The 17824-nt window shown below is 34.9% G+C and overlaps 2 protein-coding genes across 3 annotated transcripts; one reads left to right on the forward strand and one right to left on the reverse strand.

Moving 5' to 3' along the window:
* Positions 1-578: 578 nt before the first annotated feature.
* On the forward strand, positions 579-8442 carry LOC131630976 (uncharacterized). Of its 2 annotated transcripts, none has more exons than XM_058901721.1 (12): positions 579-814; positions 919-981; positions 2203-2830; positions 2932-3111; positions 3193-3781; positions 4024-4452; positions 4820-5090; positions 5804-5856; positions 5947-6054; positions 6139-7764; positions 7908-8003; positions 8105-8442. In XM_058901721.1, exons 3-10 carry the CDS (start codon positions 2219-2221, stop codon positions 7659-7661), a joined length of 3765 nt encoding a protein of 1254 aa, XP_058757704.1. In that variant the 5' UTR covers positions 579-814; positions 919-981; positions 2203-2218; the 3' UTR covers positions 7662-7764; positions 7908-8003; positions 8105-8442. The 2 variants fall into 2 exon arrangements, with proteins under 2 accessions (XP_058757704.1, XP_058757706.1); XM_058901723.1 differs by having other exon boundaries at positions 922-981.
* Positions 8443-15949: 7507 nt separating this feature from the next.
* On the reverse strand, positions 15950-16381 carry LOC131630954 (uncharacterized). Its single transcript, XM_058901695.1, has one exon. The coding sequence runs from the start codon at positions 16379-16381 to the stop codon at positions 15950-15952; it is 432 nt and encodes a 143-aa protein (XP_058757678.1).
* Between the last annotated feature and the right edge of the window lie 1443 nt (positions 16382-17824).

The raw sequence follows: 17824 nt of genomic DNA on the forward strand, positions 1-17824 counted from the left end.
CAACTCTTAAAAAAAAACATATTTTTGAAAAGTCTTAAAAAAACTGCACTATGCAACTCTTAGGCTATGTTTGGATATCATAAAATCAACGGAGCGGAATGGAGTGGAGCGGAGTGAGATGGAGCGGAGTGGAACGGAGCGGAACGAAAATACCATTCCATTGTTTGGAAATTTTAGGACGGAACAAGATAAGTTGTTCATTCCGCCCGAATCGGAGGGTAAGAAAAATGGTGGTAAGTGATGGAATGGAATGGAATCCATACCACTCTATTCCGCTCCGTTCCATCCGTTTTTAAATTATCCAAACAATGGAATACCATTTTATTCCATCCCATTCCGCTCCGCTCCATCCGGTTCCATCAATCCAAACAAAGCCTTAAAAAAAAACATATTTTTAAGACTCCCATCACAATTGAATGAAATGCATCCTCGGCCAATGAACTAATGGGGAGTTGAAAAATTAAGTAAAGTGGGTTTTTTATTTATTTTTAAAACTAGGTATATTGAGTGTTGTTTTTAAAAAATGGGGTATATGAAGCATTCCCCTCCATATTTTTCTCTTTTTCTGCGTTAACCTCGTCTCTCTCCTCATTCACTCTCCTCGTTCTCTCGCGTGCACCGTTTCTTTGTCTTTCTTCCAAAACTCATTGATCTCATTTACTGCTGCTATAAATCTCGATGGATTACACTCACTCTCTTTCTGTTGGCGTCATTTCCATTTCTACTTTTCTCTCACTACTCCATCTACCGCCCTTTCCCTTTCCTCACCTGAATCCTAATTCGATCCGCTGGAACTCAAACAACCACCACAGAGGTATCATCCACCTTTTTACTATTCTGTTCTATTTTTTTAATCAAAATATTGTTTTTGTTTGAGTGGTTCATTTTACACTCGCAATAAATGATTTGTTGATGCAGTAGGTGATTGGAGAATAGGTGATAGATCAAAAGAAGCTGGATTTCTTTGCCGAACGGAGAGAGGTAGCATCTCTAGACTTAATTATTCCCATATTAACGTTGATGAAATGTCTAATCCTTTGGGGACTGTTTGGGAGTTTGTTTTTAGAGAGTTTTGGAGGGGAAGATTTTATAGGATTGCATCTATATTTTAAAATGTGTTTGGTATTTTTTTTGTAAATTTAAAAAACAATATAATTTTATATGCTAATGTAGTATATTGTTTTTTAAACTTTTTAAAAATATTAGACACATTTTAAAAATATCACACATTTTAAAGATATAGGCATAACCCTCCAAAACCCTTCCTCCAAAACTCAACTCCCAAACATCCCCTTTGTGTACCCCTTAGGCTATGTTTGGGAGTTTGGAGGGGAGGGGAGGGGAAGGCTTCCAAAATCGAAAATTTAAAAAAATGTAGGAAAATATTTGACATTTTTTGAAAAAACGATTTTGTTTAGAATGATAAAAGAGTCATTATCATTACAAAATTTTTAATTTTCATAATACTATAACAACCTAAAAGATATTTGAAAAATTTATGTAAACCCTTCAAAACCCTCCAAAACCTTCTTTCAATACAATTTTTGAGTTCCCCCATTTTATGGGGTTTTTGGTGTTATGAATAAACTTAAACCCTCCAAAACCCTCCTACCCAAAATCTTTTTATCCTTTTCACCCAATTCTTCCTATTTTTCAAAGCCCTCCCCTCCCTTCCCCTCCAAACTCCCAAACATAGCCTTAGTGTACTTACAAAGTAGGAATATAATTTTCATATGAGTAATAGGTAAGTACGATTATTTTTGGAGAATATTCAATGTCCAAATCAGTTTTTTTGACGCATCAATTGTAATTTATAATATTTTCTCACATTCAGTTGGAAATCTGTGAATGGAATCTATGTTTTATGCCACATTGTTAACAAATGAGATTATTCATCGAGAAAGAGAAAAGGAGGTTATAAGCCACCTGATAGCTGAAAAACTAGCTGATGGCTTAAGCTTATTTAAGTAGAAAATATTCTTTTTAAAATTTTGAGGCATTACATGCACTACTTTCAAGATTATATTATCATTTTTGTTTCCTTAATCATTGTCCACGTGCACTGTTTAGCATTTCACAAGTGTAAATGATATCGACTAAATAATTTGTTTTGGGATCTTAATTGGTCTAATTTGCAATATGCTTAATTCGGATCTCTAAAGTTGCACGACTTTATTTTAATGTTGTTTTTCATGATTTCAGATCCATCCATAAAGCAATGGCAACCAAAGGATGTAACAAGCTACCGACTATTTTTGATCTAAACAAATCTCTTCAAGACATCATAGAGGAGGTCAAAAGAAGAAATATTTGTCTCTTTGACATACTACCAGTGGTTAAATCAGACTTGCTAGTTCCATTAGTGGAGGAACTATTAAGTTACTATGATCATGAGAAAAACCTTTTCGAAATCAATGGGCATAAACTTGCTGTTACTTTGGAAGACATTTTATACATAACTGGTTTGCCCATTCGGGGCAAACCAATTATGAAAGCTTCTAAAGAAAATGGGGCTTTCGAACGTGTTTTTGGAATCAACAACAAAAAGCCTTGCAGTATTAAGAGGCTGAAGGAGCTGGCGGGCAATTCAAATCTTGATATTGATACTAGTGTGAAGGCAGCTCTACTGGTGTTAATTGCCTGCGTTGTTATACCTACCGGTGACACGCACACTATAAGGGGAGATTTTGTCAGTTATGTTGAAAGACTTGAGGACGTTGACAACTATGCATGGGGAGCAGCTCTTCTCGCATTTTTGTACAGTGGTATTTGCAAATGGAAGGTTGGTAGGCAAAAAAGTGTAATCGATGGCAACCTTTGGGTTGTATTGGTAAGTTGACTTTTTTTTTTTAATTAAATTGTAGAAAATGTTAAACCAATTTTGCCGTACTCAACTGCAGTTTAAGTTTTATGAAATTTTACCTTTTGCAGGCGTTTTTTCTTATCCGCATTCCAGACTTGGTAGAAGCTATTGATCTCAATCTAAACTTGGATGGGAAACAAGTACCTTTGCTGCTTCCAGTAGTGGAGGCGGTAAGCACAATTTCCCACAACCACAAACCCACTTACATAAGCAAAGTACAGAAAATGCTAGACACTCTTACTGAGGAGGTAAGTCAATTTTATTGTTTTCTTCACCAATAGAATTTCAAAGGTACTGTACATAGTTTAACTTTTAATGGTTCTCATTAGCAAATATGTTGGAAGCCGTACAAATTAGATCTTCATCGTCCTATACTGAGGGATCAGGAAATGTACAAGCTGCTTCTGGCCCCAATTTGTTGTATGAGTGCCGTACATTACCATACACCTCATTATGTCCACAAGCAATTGGAAGAACTTGAGGTCGTAGATGTGAATAAGATAATGTGGAAACTACCCAAATGCAAGAAAAGAAAAGGAAATAGTGGACCGACTCCCCAAACGTTTTTATCTGATTTCGAGCTTCAACAATGGAATGAAGGGAGACTGGTAATCAACTATCTGCAGGGTCATGAAGATGATGGTATGGTTGATCAACCCGGGAGTCATGTAGAGAATGTTATGGTTGATAAACCTGAGGCTTCTAACGCTAGGGATGTATATTCCTTCGTACATGTTGTTGATCTATCCGAGACAAGTATGGTTGATCAACCCAGGAGGAATGTAGAGAATGTTATGGATGATCAGCCCGATAGGCATGTAGGTATTGTTATGGTTCATCAACCCGAGACTTCTAACTCTAGGGATGTAGATTCTGAAGTACATGTTGATGATCAACCCGAGAAATCTATTCACGCAGGTATCCAATTTGAACCTCATCGAATTAGTATTATCTTCAATAGAAGATCATTGCTTCATATTTTTCTAACTTTTCAAACAAGCTTATTAATCTATCTTGTTTTAAGGTTTATTTTCAATGTTTCGTTGCATCTTATTTTTAAGGTTCAAATTATATGTTAGAAAGCTTAGGTGAATCACTACACCAATTTCACTCAATAAGATACTCAAATTTCTCTCTCTGGTTTATCATTTTCCTAACAGATGACCATGAGCTTAAGAGGATGAAGCATGTTGGCTCTGCTTCTGTTGATGAAAAGGAAGATTTTGAAGTCCAAATAGTTGAGGAAGCAGGCATTTCTTTTCCTGATGGGTTTTCTAAACTGGAAATTAATCCTTGTCCTGTTGCTGGAAATGAAAATACAAAAATATCCGACTATACTAGACAGTTATTATGGGAGACACACAACAGCTGTCTGCATGATCTGGATACTAGTGCTACTGAAAGTATTGATGAACCTCAAAAAATTCAAAGTGGTATGGTTGATCACGAGTGTACAAAAGAAGCTAGTGTGGTTGCTGTCCTATGTGAATCAATAGAGAAACAGGGTGATGAGGTTACTGTTTCTTCTATTAAGGATGATAAGGAGGCAATACAAGAGCATCATGACAAGCCATACTCGAAATTATCAGGTAATCATTAACATATACTTATGGTTCCTTTCCAATTTTGTAGTTTTTGTAGGTGTATTCAATTTTTAATGACTCTGTTTATTGAAAGTGCTTTGTGCACCTCTAAGAACTCATTGCCAACATGTAACTATTCTTGAATGTTAGAGCATCTCGTTACACATATTAAGCCTGCCACCTTATTTATGGTCTCTGCATAGTGTCTGTGAATGAGGTCGTGGCATCTGATTCCTGATCAATTGTCTACTTTTTGAATTTTTCTTGTTTACTCTTGTTTCTGCTCAGTGTGTGCATATAACACATTAACTTCTGGGTGTAATATTGGAAAATGTTATAATTTATACTCCATCGTTTCATAAACGTACACCAGAACCTCCTAGAAATGGAAGCAAAGGTAAGACTCCCGCAAAACGGTCAGAAAAAGGGGATAGATCAACCAGTGTACCTCTGAGCCCATCATCTGGTTTCCAGCTGTTGCAATCCAACGAGGCACATCAGTATAGGAATATTGATTCCATCAGTACAAAGCCATTTTCAGATTTGAATGCCTCTGCTTCTCAGTCTGTTATGTTTCAACAGCCTTTTATGGATGTTCAGCAAGTACAGCTGCGTGCACAGATCTTTGTCTATGGAGCTTTGATGTGAGTTGGCTGTTATTTTCATTTGTAAATGTTATGGCTTCTTAGATGTGATGTTCAAGTGTGCTTATGAATATTATATTTTCATCCGTTCTCCACACTTATAACCCTTAGTGTTAAAAATGAGACCAGACTAGTCGATCCTACTGGTTGAACTAGGAATCAGTCAAGCATTCTGTTCCTAATTGATCTTAGATTCAGTCAAGCATTATGTTCCTAACTAATCTTAGAATTGGTGAGAACAATAAAAAAGCAAGCTTTTAATGTTTTTTCTTTCTTTTCTGTAATTTCTATTTTTATCTCATAATTTTAACTAATGTCTAGTGATAAAAAGACATTTTTATGGGGTTTAACTATTTTACCGTTTACTATAAATTTTCTTTGATATTAATTAACATTAAACTTTCTTATATTTTAATATTTTAATATTATTTACTATTATATAATATAGCGTGTGTATCTATGTGTCTGACGTCCGGACCATTGACCGATGAACTAATATTTTCAGCAGCAATGGGATTATTTTGCTGTTTTGGTGGAATTCTTTCAGTTCAATTTGGTGTGTTGAACCTTAGTCATTTTCTAAGATGTTCCCAACTTCTGATAACCGTTATCTGAATCCAATCCAAAGCCTGTTTGCATCTTTATGAGATAGGATTTTGTTTAGCCAGCATGATTACCAACCGTGTTTATCACTTTTCTTATTGTTATTGCAGTCAAGGCATAGTACCCGAGGAGGCTTATATGTTATTGGCTTTTGGCGGTTCAGGTTTTTGTCCCCCTCAAAATCATGATCTCTTTGCTTATTTTTTCTCTTGCTTGCAATAAAGTATTAAGCTCCTAAAAATTGTTTTGTTAGATGGTGGACGGAACTTTTGGGAGAAAGCCTGGTCTTCCTACTTGGAAAGGCAGCAGAGTCACAAGTCTAATTTAATTAATCCAGAAACACCACTGCAATTACTATCAGGTATGTTTATGATATGTACTTATATATGTGTTTAGATTTTCCGCTGGTTTCATTGTGTAACTATTGTGAGATGAGATCCTGCAGGTACTAGAACCCCTGATTTGGCAGTTAAGCAAAGTGAACTGCACGGAACAGGTATTTCTTCCCCTCTTGGCCTAGCAAGTAGCAAGGGCACTCCAACCATTGTAAACCCTTTCATTCACCTGTCATCTCCCCTTTGGAATCTACCGTCTCCCTCACAGGCATTTGTTTCATTGCATCCTAATCAAACTCCACCACTGAGAAACTTCCTTGGGTATAATACATCTATGATATCCCAATCCCCCCTTTTTGGACCACAAATTGCTTCTGCTAGTCCTCCACCTGATAACAGTTCCAATCTCTCTGCTTCTCCTCTGACTCTTGCTGATCGCCTCAAAAGTGGCTGGAATGTTGAGAAGAGGATTATGTCAGACGAGTCTCTTACAAAAATTGAGGAGGCAAAAGTAAATGCAAAGGAAGCTTCTGCTTCTGCACTGCAAGCAAAACTGATGTCTGATGAAGCATTGATCTTTTCTGGTCATGAGAGTTCTTGCGGAACCTATTTTACGAAGGGTACGAGTAACTTGAGAAAAACAACCCCTGCTTCCATCTTAAAGGGTGCAAGTGAAATCAATAAAATGTTCAATATTGATAAGAACATCAAGAATGAAAAGAACCCAGATGCACACAGATTGGCAAGGTCTGGTCTTCGTAAAGAAGTTCCAAAACATTATGTTGCAAGGGGGACAAGTAGGATTAATGATGGAAATGATTCAGATAAGACTGCAGTTTCTTTGATACCACATGCTTCAGGATCACGGGGATGGAAAAATAGTTCAATAAAGGACACCAAAGAAAAATTAGGAGCTGACTGCAAGCCCACCTCTAAGTCTGGAAAGCCACAGGTTTTGAGTAGAGTGATCCCATCAAAACAAAAACCTTTGTCAAAGTCTCGTAACCATGATTTGACAAGTCGTACACAAAGGACAAGGGACTCTTCAAGGCATGTCAACAATGCATCTCAGCGTGAAAATCAGATGGAAAGGGCATCCTATTCTGAAACCTCAGGTGCAAGACAAACCTCAGAATCTAGAAAGCCACAGGTTTTGAGTAGGAGAATTCCATCAAAACAAAAACCTTTGTCAAACTCTTGTAACCATGATTTTACAAGTTGTGCAGAAAGGACAAGGGACTCTTCAAGGCATGTCAACAATGCATCTCAGCGTGAAAATCAGATGGAAAGGGCATCCTATTCTGAAACCTCAGGAGCAAGACAAACCTCAAAGTTTAGAAAGCCACAGGTTTTGAGTAGAATGATCTCATCAAAACAAAAACCTTTCTCAAACTCTTGTAACCATGATTTGACAAGTCGTACAGAAAGGACAAGGGATTCTTCAAGGGATGTCAACAATGCATCTCAGCGTGAAAATCAGATGGAAAGGGCATCCTATTCTGAATCTTCAGGAGCAAGAAAAACCTCAAATTCCTCACGTGCATCTTCAACTGATTCTCATCCCACCAAGAAGCCACTAGGGTCAAGAGTAAGTAAAGGAAAACTAGCACATGCTGATGGAAGGTGGGGGTAAACTTGAAGTGGCAAAGGACGTCAAAGGAAATCCTGTTAAATCAACCTCTGAAGTAGTTCTTGATCCTCGTAGATCAAATCGCAAGATCCAGCCAACATCAAGAGTAAGAATATGTTTGAGAACAACTAAAATTGATTGTTCTAAAGTTTTGCATCTGCTGATTTTATTTTATTTTCAAAATGATAATAATATGTAAAAACTTAGCCATTTATTTTGAGCATGATGTTGTTGACTCTGGTTTGGCAGCTATTGAAAGAAACCCAGAGCTCATTAATTATCACAAGACTCCTTCGGGTCCACAAGAAAAAGGTTATAAAAACCATAACCGGAATACTCCTAGGGGTAAGATTCTGTTTCTATAATTCTAGTCTCAGCTTTTCTCCTGCATTTGTTAGAGGGTGAGTCTATACTTAACATTTCAATTTAATGATTAACTTTGACAGGTAATAACCATGGTTTAATGAAGGCCACAGTTGGTTGTCTCACATAATTTGCATAAATTTGTATATTATATATAATAGGGGACATAGCTAAGGGAATTCTTGCTATATATAAATTTGTAGGCTGGCTGGCTGTACATGGAATTTATCCATGTTGACTTATTTATAGAAGTTTGCTGATATATATCAAATGGTAACATAGTACTTCCCTGGGTATTATAGTACACAACTGTTTTTGCTCCCATTTTCTCCTTTGCCTATTGTCTGTGCTATAAATATAGGTTGGCAAAATCTGGGATAACAATTGCTGTGGCAATCATCAGCACTGTAAAAAAAGACTTAGTCACTATATTAATATTTATTGTTTTGTAGATTATATTTATAATTTATGAATCTTGTCTATATTTTGTTTTTTCTTTAAAGAAAAAGGCCTTTCTTTCTTGTTATTAGAAGTGGCCTTTCATTTTTGTTTGTTATTTTATGTTAGCTGTGACAAAAAGTAAAATGATTTTTTTTTACTCTCTTTCAAAGAAGAGCAAGAAAATGACATAAATCATGCATTGAAGGTTATTAGAAATGGTTTTGGTTATTGTACATGGATAATTAATCTTTTCAAATTAAAAAAATTAAGTAATTTAATGTTAGTTGGTTATAGAATATTAATTGTTAATGAATAAATGTATAATTTTTCCGCTTTAAAAAGTATAGAATGACCTTAGAGGCATAGAGAAACATTATTGTTTTTTTTAATTAAATAGCACACCTTAGAAAATCTATGTAAGGTGTTCACAAGCGCCAAAAATTTTGTTGGAATTCATCTCTAGCAAATATTTTGTTAAGTTTCTTTAATTTATTTTCTTTTTAAATGATTTTTATAATATTATATATTTGGTTCAAATTTATTTTTGGTGGTTCTATTTTTTTTACTTTAAGTTTATTAATTTAAAATTCAATTTTTTGGTTTTCTTATTTATCATGACAATTTTTTTTGTCCCCTATCACTTTTGATTGACGTGCGTGACGTGTGTCTACCGGTTTACTTGGTATCACAACTCACAACATTGATAGCATCTAGCAGGATTCGAACTCAAGACCTTGAGAGGAGTACACTCTCAAGACTCAAGCCTCCACCGCTAGACCAACCCTTGGGGGTTTTATCTTATTAAGTGAGATCAGCAAAATGAATCAACTGTTATCATGATATTGTATTCAAATTGTTAGATTTTGAAATCTTTTTAATAATCTCTCTCTCTCTCTCTCTCTCTCTCTCTCTCTCTCTCTCTCTCTCTCTCTCTCTCTCTCTCTCTCTCTCTCTCTCTCTCTCTCTCTCTCTCTCTCTCTCTCTCTCTCTCTCTCTCTCTCTCCAGTCCACTTATAATCTAAATTAAGCGTCTTAATCCCCCAGTAAGCTTTATGCTCAAGTTCTACCGGCAGGTGACACGATTTACCATAAACTAACTTAAATGGCGTGGTTCCTATTGGGATTTTATAAGCTGTCATATACGCCCACAGAGCTTCGTGTAGCTTTGAAGACCAATCTTTTCATGTAGCAACTGTTTTTTCTAAAATTTGTTTGATTTCTCAATTTGAGACCTCTACTTGTCCAATAGTTTGTGGATAATAGGGTGTTGCTACACGATGTCGAACTCCATATTTCAAAAGAAGTTTTTCAAAGATTTTTTAGATAAAGTGGGAGCCTCCATCGCTAATTACCAATCTAGGCACGCCGAATCTAGGAAAAATTATGTTCTTGAAAAGCATGATTACTAATCGTGTGTCATTTGTAGGAGAGACTACAACCTCGATCCATTTTGATACATAGTCTACAACAACTAGTATGTATTTGTTGCCAAAAGACGAAAGAAACGGTCCCATGAAATCTATTCCCCACACATCAAAGACTTTTATTTCTAGAATACCTTTCTGAGGCGTTTCGTTGCGTCTAGAGACGTTTCCAGTGCGTTGGCACTAATCGTATTTTATAACAGCGATATGGACATCTTTCCATAGAGTATGTCAAAAGAGGACATCTTGTAGGATCTTAGCACAGGTCTTTGAAGTGCTCGCATGTCCTCCATAGGGAGCGGAATGACAATGAGAAATTATATTCTCTATCTCATCTTCGGGGACACATCGACGGAAGATACCATCGACTCCTCTTTTGAATAGAAGTGGTTCGTCCCAGTTATATTGTTTTACAATTTCTTCTTTTGTTGATAGGTTAGATATGGCGGTAACACTCTAGTGGCTAGGTAGTTGACAAAGTCAGCGTACCAAGGTAGCGTGGTTTTAGTATAAATTGCTTTCACAACCTCATTTGTTTCGGCGTCATTATAAGTTAGAGAATGTTCGATCGAATTACTTTCTAACTGGGCTAAGAGTCTTTTATAGGGGAAATCGTCGTTAATCGGAACATTTTCAGGTTGGATACCTTCCATTCTTGATAGGTGAACAACTACCACGTTTTTCGGTGCCCTTTTTCTCTTTTGATTTCTAAATCGAACTCTTGTAAGAGTAAGATCCATCTAAGAAGTCTTGGTTTGGCATCTTTCTTACTTAACATGTATCTAATTGCGGCGTGATCGGTATAGATGATTATTTTTTCTCATACCAAGTAAGAACGAAATTTATCTAAAGCGAACATGACAGTTAAGAGTTCATTTTCTGTGGTGGCGTAGTTTATCTCCGCATGGTCTAAGGTTCTACTAGCATAGTAAATTGCATGAAGCTTTTTATCCTTTCGTTGTCCTAAGACTGCGCCTAGAACATAGTCACTTGCATCACACATTATTTTAAATGGTTGGTTCCAATTTGGAGGCTGCATAATAGGTGTTGAGATTAATGCTTGTTTAAGAGTTTGAAAGGCGTTCAAGCATTTTTCATCAAAGATGAATTCAGCGCCCTTCATTAACAGCTCAGTTAGTGGTTTGGTTATTTGAGAAAAATCCTAAATGAAACGTCGATAAAAATCGGCGTGTCCTAGAAAACTTCGTATTTCTCTAACAGTTTTCGGAGGTTGAAGGTTTTCTATAAATTCGATTTTTGCTATATCGACTTCAATCCCCCTATTAGACACAATGTGTCCAAGCACAATTCCTTGTCGTACCATGAAATGGCATTTTTCTCAATTTAGCACTAGATTGACACTTACGCATCGTTCAAGTAACATTTCAAGGTTCGACAGGCATCCTTCAAAGATCTCTCCACCGGCAGGGAAATCGTCCTTAAGGACTTCCATCATGCCATCCAAAAAATCAGGGAATATCGCCATCATGCACCTTTGGAATGTTACTGGTGCGTTACAGAGTCCGAATGGCATTCGTCGGTAAGCGAATGTACCATAAGAACATGTGAAGGTAGTCTTTTCTTGGTCATCAGGGTGGATATGAATTTGGAAAATCCTGAGTAACCATCTAAATAGCAGAAATGGGAACGTTTAGCCAGACGTTCAAGCATATGTTCTATGAAAGGTAAAGGAAAATGATCTTTACTGGTGGCTTTGTTTAACTTCCTATAGTCGATACACATTCTCCATCCAGTTTGAGCGCGTTGTGCTACAGATTCGCCTTTTGCCTTGGTAATAACAATAACTCTTCCTTTCTTGGGTACAACATGTACGGGACTAACCCATTTACTATCGGATATTGGGTAAATGATTCCTACTTTTAATAGCTTTTGCACTTTTCTTTTGACTACATCACTTAGAATGGGGTTGATTCATCTCTGATGTTCTCTATAAATCTTACAGTTTTCCTCCAGCATAATGCGATGCATACAGGTAGAAGGACTTATTCCTTTTAGATTTGAGATGTTATAATCTAAAGCGGTTGGGTATTTCCTTAGGACATTGAGTAGTTTTTTAGTTTCTATTTGTCCCAAATCAGCGTTGACTATGATAGGTCGTTCAAGTTCTTCGTCTAGGAATTCATACCTTAGACAAACACATGTTTGAAAATATTACTATTATGTTTGGAAATATACAAACACATACATATTATGTTTTTTTAACATATATATACAAATTCAGTTTTAAATCTATTATATATGAACAAAATAAAAAATAAAAATAAAAACTGTTTTTATTAAATATATCATATACATATACATATTTTGTTTTCATTATATATATATATATATATATATATATATATATATATATATATATAATATATAAAAATTCTTTTTAAAATATATAAATATAATATATATTCTATTTTTTTAATATAGTATAATATTACTCATTATAATAAATAATATATATAATAAAAATTAAAAATGAAAACTTTATAATATATAACTATTATATTAGTTTTGAATATATTAAATTTGTTTAAGTTATAATAATCTATTTTTTTAAAGTGAGAACTTTATAATATATATCTATATTATGTTCTTAAAAATGAAAACTTTATAATATATATAACTATTATATTCGTTTTAAAATTATATTAATATTTATAATAATCTTTTTTATAACGAATATTAAAAAATATCAGTTTAAAACGTTTTTATTACCCTTCGTTGTAAAATATATTAAAACTGATATATTAAAACTATTCGTTTTTAATATTAAAACTATTATTAAAATTATGATCTCTTTGCTTATACTATTGTAAAATATTAAAAAAATCGTTTTAATAATAATAATAATAATAATATATAATAATTTTAATAATAGTTTTAATATATCAGTTTTTTCTAATAGTTTTAAAAATATTAATAAAAAATATATTTAATTTTTCGTTTTTATTTTATTTACTATATTCTGCTTTATTTATAAAATAACCTAATTAAAAAATAACCTAATAAATCTATTAATCTATACAAAAAACAAAAATCTATTAAAAATATCTTAATAAATCTATTAAAAAAAATCACATTATAATCTATACAATAAAACTTATCTCTTTAAAATCTATACAAAAATAACCTAATAAATCTATTAAAAATATACTACATTAGAAAAAAAATAACTCACCTCTTCTTCAATCTACTCCTCCTTCTTCAATCTACTCCACCTTCTTCAATCCACTAAATCTATACAAAAAAAAATCAAAAACTAAAAACAGCATATAGAATGAAATTATAAGACAATACTGATGCAACCTTAATTACCTTTGATATAAGAAAAAAAATTGGATTGAATTAGTATTGCAGTTGGATTTTGGGAGAGAAGGTTTGGATTTTTGGTTTTTGGAGAGAAGGTTCTGCAGAATTGAAACGAAAATGGCTTCTTTTGTTCTGATGAATGGTGGTGGAGTGAAGTGAATTGCTTACATTAATACACAATGTAGCGACGTGAATTTAACCTTGCTATTTGCCACGTGATAAACACGTCGCAATAAGAAAACAGTAACATTTAATTAATGTCTCTGCCATAAATGCTGTCACCTAGTCATTTCAGTGTAACGCTGTGTTTTCCTTTTAAATGTTGCAACATGTTTGTAATGTCACAACTGAATTTTTTAAAATTTGAATCTTCCCCCCCATGTGAACGTTATAGCTTTTTAAATTTTAATTTATAAATTTAATGTAGCGACGTGTATCCCACGTCGCAACTTTATTCACGTAACCTAGTGCCTGACTTCTGATTACTTTATGGCTATAAAGTTATTTAAAATTTAAAAACAGGTTGCGATGTGTTTTTCATGTCGCTACAGGCAATAATGAGCCACGTGTTTTCCACGTCGCTAAAATATGTCGCTGGGGAGAGGATTTCTTGTAGTGTTTGGGTAGTGTTTTAAGTTCTACAACATGTTTCTTAGGGCAAGGAATATATGATCAGGAGTTAATGTTAGGCATTTGTAACACCCATAATTTCAGTTTATTAATTTAATTTGGATTTAAATTAAATAATTGGAATTTTAGAATTTAAATTGGATTTAATTGGAAAATGATGGAGTAAGAGCTATTGGGCTTATGGTGTGGTGATAGTAAAAGAGGGGTGCTAATTGGTTAGGTCTTTTACTAAGTTGTGGTTAATTTATTTTATTTTATTTTTCATAAAATAAGAAAAAAAATGAACCATTTGGGGAGAAAGGAAGAACACGTGAAAAGAACAAGAGAAGAGGAAGAGGCAAGAACGTGAAACCGGAAAGAGAGCATTCAAGAGATTCATCGAGGTAAGGGGGGACTCTTCCTTTTAGTATCTCTTATGTGGTCTTAGGTGATAGGTAGATTGATGTATGGTTTGGTTCAATTAGATATCGGGATTGTTAGGTTAGGGTGTTAAAATTGGATTGAATTGATGATAATTGTGTGAACTATTTGGTTAATAATGAGTTTGGATGATGTTTTATGGTGTATAATTGAATGTATGATGATTATATGCCTGTATGTGATGTCTGGAATCGTTTTTGGGTGGAAAGGATGTGAAATCGCAGGAGGTCCACTGAGCGGAGGGGGGTCCGCTGAGCGGAGGTCCAAACGTAGTTCGCTTCTGTTTGACGTCGCTTGAGGTCCGCTGAGCGGGGGTCTGAAGGATTTCGCTTCTGCCTTGCTCCGCTGAGCGAACCTTGCTGTGTGTGAATTTTTCCAAACTTCAAAATAACGTATCTTTTGATCCATGAATCATTTCTTAGTGCCGTTTTGGGCGTTGTGCAAGTAATTAAATGTTTTATATGATGAATGATGAATATTGGTATTAGCCGACTTTATTTCTTTAAAAACTCGATTTAATTACTTAATGAGAATTGAACATTGTGTGCATATGAGATAGGTGTGACAATGTGTTTGATGTGATGATGAATTGGTTGTGATTTGTTATTATGATTGTGATGGATGCATGACTATTTGAATGATGTTGAAAACATGTACATACTTATTCGGTGATGTGGTGTTGAGATGAGTTGTTCATCGTGATTCGGTGTGTTTTAAGTATGTTATATGTGTTTCATTCATTCATATGCATTGATGTCGGATCCCGGTGATGTTTGGATCGTTGGTGGACATATTTCCCATTGTGTGGAAATTGTGTCGGTGGGCCGTATCTCGATGAGGCGTAGATCGGTTAGGTGGATTGATTCCACGGTTTATTGGTACCACATGCATAGTGTCAGTTGTGTCATATGCATTTTGTCATAATATGATTGTATGGATTTCTGTAGTGTGTGTTGTAATCTATTATTGTGTGAATTAATAATGGATGTGAATATGAATATGTATAATTGGGTGAACGGTATATTATGATACTTGTTGCTTATGAATTGCATAATATTTACTAATTGAGAATGAGACTCACCCTTACATGTTGTCATTTTCAGATTGAGGAGTAGCGGCATTAGTGCTTGGTGAGGATGACTCGTAGAGTTTATCCGTTTATGTTGGGTCGTGTCGGTCATGCTCTGATCTGTAACACTGGGGAACGATAGTTATAGAGTTTTTATGAAATTAATCTACTTTAATTGGTGTTGGATTATGATTCCATTGGATGTATTTGATAATGTTTCTTATTCCGCTGTGATAAACATAATTACGATTTGGTGAACCGTTTCCTAATAAAGCATGACTTGAACATGATTGGTTTATTTATTTTATATAATTGTGGCACCCTTGTGTTTATGTTTTACTCTGATATAATTGTTTAAAAATTGTCGCGGGGTTTAGAAGGGTGTTACAACATTCACTTAAATTGTCATCTTGGTACTCCTCACGCCAATTATCGTCATCGAAGATAGGTGGTATTGGAATTTTCAACACTTCAGAATAGGTATTTTGTTGTTTCTCCATTTCTTTAACGCAATCATCAATAACATATAAGAAACAACATGAATCATCTATAGCAGGTGCTTTGAAGAATTGGGAGAGGATAAACTCTACCTTTTCTTCACCAACCTCAAAAGTTAGTTTTCATTTCTTCACGTCTATAATGGCTCCAGCGGTGGCCAAGAATGGACTACCTAAAATAATAGGGATGTTGGAGTATTCCATAATATCCGTTATTATGATGTCGGTAGGAATATAGAATTTTCCTATGCAGACAGGAACATTTTCAAGCATACCTACGGGAAACTTAACGGAACGGTCAGCTAGTTGCAAAGACATTTTTGTTGGTCTTAGTTCACCTAGTTTGAGTTTTTCGCAAATGGATAAGGGCATTAAACTAACACTTGCTCTTGAATCACATAGGGATTTGTCTATGACAAAATTTCTAATTACACATGGTATGGAAAAAATACCAGGGTCTTTTAGTTTAGGAGGCATGTTGTTTTGGATTATAACATTACACTCAGCGGTTAGCATAGCAATTTCATAATCTACGATCTTTTTCTTATTAGACATAATATCTTTAAGGAACTTAGATTACAAGGGCATTTATGTAATGGCTTCTGTGAAATGTATAGTAACGTTTAATTGTTTCAGAAGTTCTACAAATTTCTTAAATTGCCTTTCATTTTAAAATTTAGCGAGTCTTTGAGGATATCGAATTGGTGGTTTGTACGGTGGTGGAGGTACATAAGGTTTCACTTTTTCTGATGCCTCTTTACTCTTGTCTTCCTTTTCACTTTCAGGTTGTTCTTTCTCCTTCTCAGTTTCTTTAACTGGTTTTTGATATATGGTCGGATTTTGAAGTCTCGGGTCAACTGGTCCATCTAATGCAGCTCCACTTCGAAGTGTAATAGCATTAGCGTGTCCTTTAGGATTTGGTTGTGGCTGTCGAGGAAAAGTACCGGCAGGTGCAACAGTACTCGCTTGTTGTTGTGCCACTTGAGAAATTTGAGTCTCTAACATTTTGTTGTGGGTTGCTAGGGCGTCTACCTTTTTTGCTAATTGCTTCAATTGTTCACCAGTGTGAAAGTTTTTATTAAGGAAGTCCTTATTCTGTTGACCTTGAGTAGCAATAAAGTTCTCCATTATGATCTCGAGGCTAGACTTCCAAAGAACCTTAGGAACATTTGCAGCGGGTTTTTGATACCCTGGCGGTACAGCAGGTGCTTGGCCAGGTGCGAATAAAGCGTAGTTGTTCTTGTACAATAAATTAGGGTGGTTCTTGCACGTTACATTGTGTGTGCCGAGGGGCACACTTGACATCTGTGCCGGACAGGGTAGGGGTTGTGCGCTTGTGTCGGGCGGCACAGTACTCTGTGTTGCAAATTAAGTTGACACTTCTACTACTTAAGCAAAAGTGTAATCTTTTAGCCATTTTCTTCCTATTTCTTCCTCTTATCTCATGAAACCTAGACAAATGTAATTACTTGAAAACACACTGAAAATACCAAAGTGAAGCAACATAATAGATGAAAACGGTAAATTATTTCATTTAAATTAAGCCTAATACGCGGTATATTTTCGTGTTATCATTTATCTCAAAATCTCACAATGTTAGAAAACACATTCTTCCATTGATGATTTAAAAACTCACAAATTACTTGTTCTTTCTTTTGTTAAAAGAGTTTGAATCTTTAGTGAACACTAGCTAACGATTTATTTCATCTTCTTTCTCATCGGTTTCATTGTTGCATAGATTTGAATCTCATCTTAGAAGATTCATGATTGATTGAGGAGATTTGTTATGAATTTAACATTTCTTCGAAGATTAATTTGTTTACGATTTTCGAGGATTGCAAGATTATGTGGTTTTGAATATCGTTAGGACAATTCCAAAGAAAAAAAATAAGGATATTCTTCTCTCCAGGTAGACCTTGGTAGTACTACATGGAACTCTACATATGAGGTAAGAGTTTTTTTCAATCTCTAGACAGTCCAACGCTCAAGATACTGACG

Source organism: Vicia villosa, unplaced genomic scaffold (assembly GCF_029867415.1).
Source record: "Vicia villosa cultivar HV-30 ecotype Madison, WI unplaced genomic scaffold, Vvil1.0 ctg.000756F_1_1, whole genome shotgun sequence".
NCBI classification, from domain to species: domain Eukaryota; kingdom Viridiplantae; phylum Streptophyta; class Magnoliopsida; order Fabales; family Fabaceae; genus Vicia; species Vicia villosa.

Excerpts from the sequence above, each read along its gene's own strand:
- LOC131630976 (XM_058901721.1), top strand. The coding sequence starts at position 2,219 with ATGGCAACCAAAGGATGTAACAAGCTACCGACTATTTTTGATCTAAAC. Across the intron at positions 4,453-4,819 it reads GCCATACTCGAAATTATCAG|AACCTCCTAGAAATGGAAGC; the intron begins GTAATCATTAAC and ends AACGTACACCAG. Across the intron at positions 5,857-5,946 it reads ATTGGCTTTTGGCGGTTCAG|ATGGTGGACGGAACTTTTGG; the intron begins GTTTTTGTCCCC and ends TTGTTTTGTTAG.
- LOC131630954 (XM_058901695.1), bottom strand. The coding sequence starts at position 16,381 with ATGTCTAATAAGAAAAAGATCGTAGATTATGAAATTGCTATGCTAACC.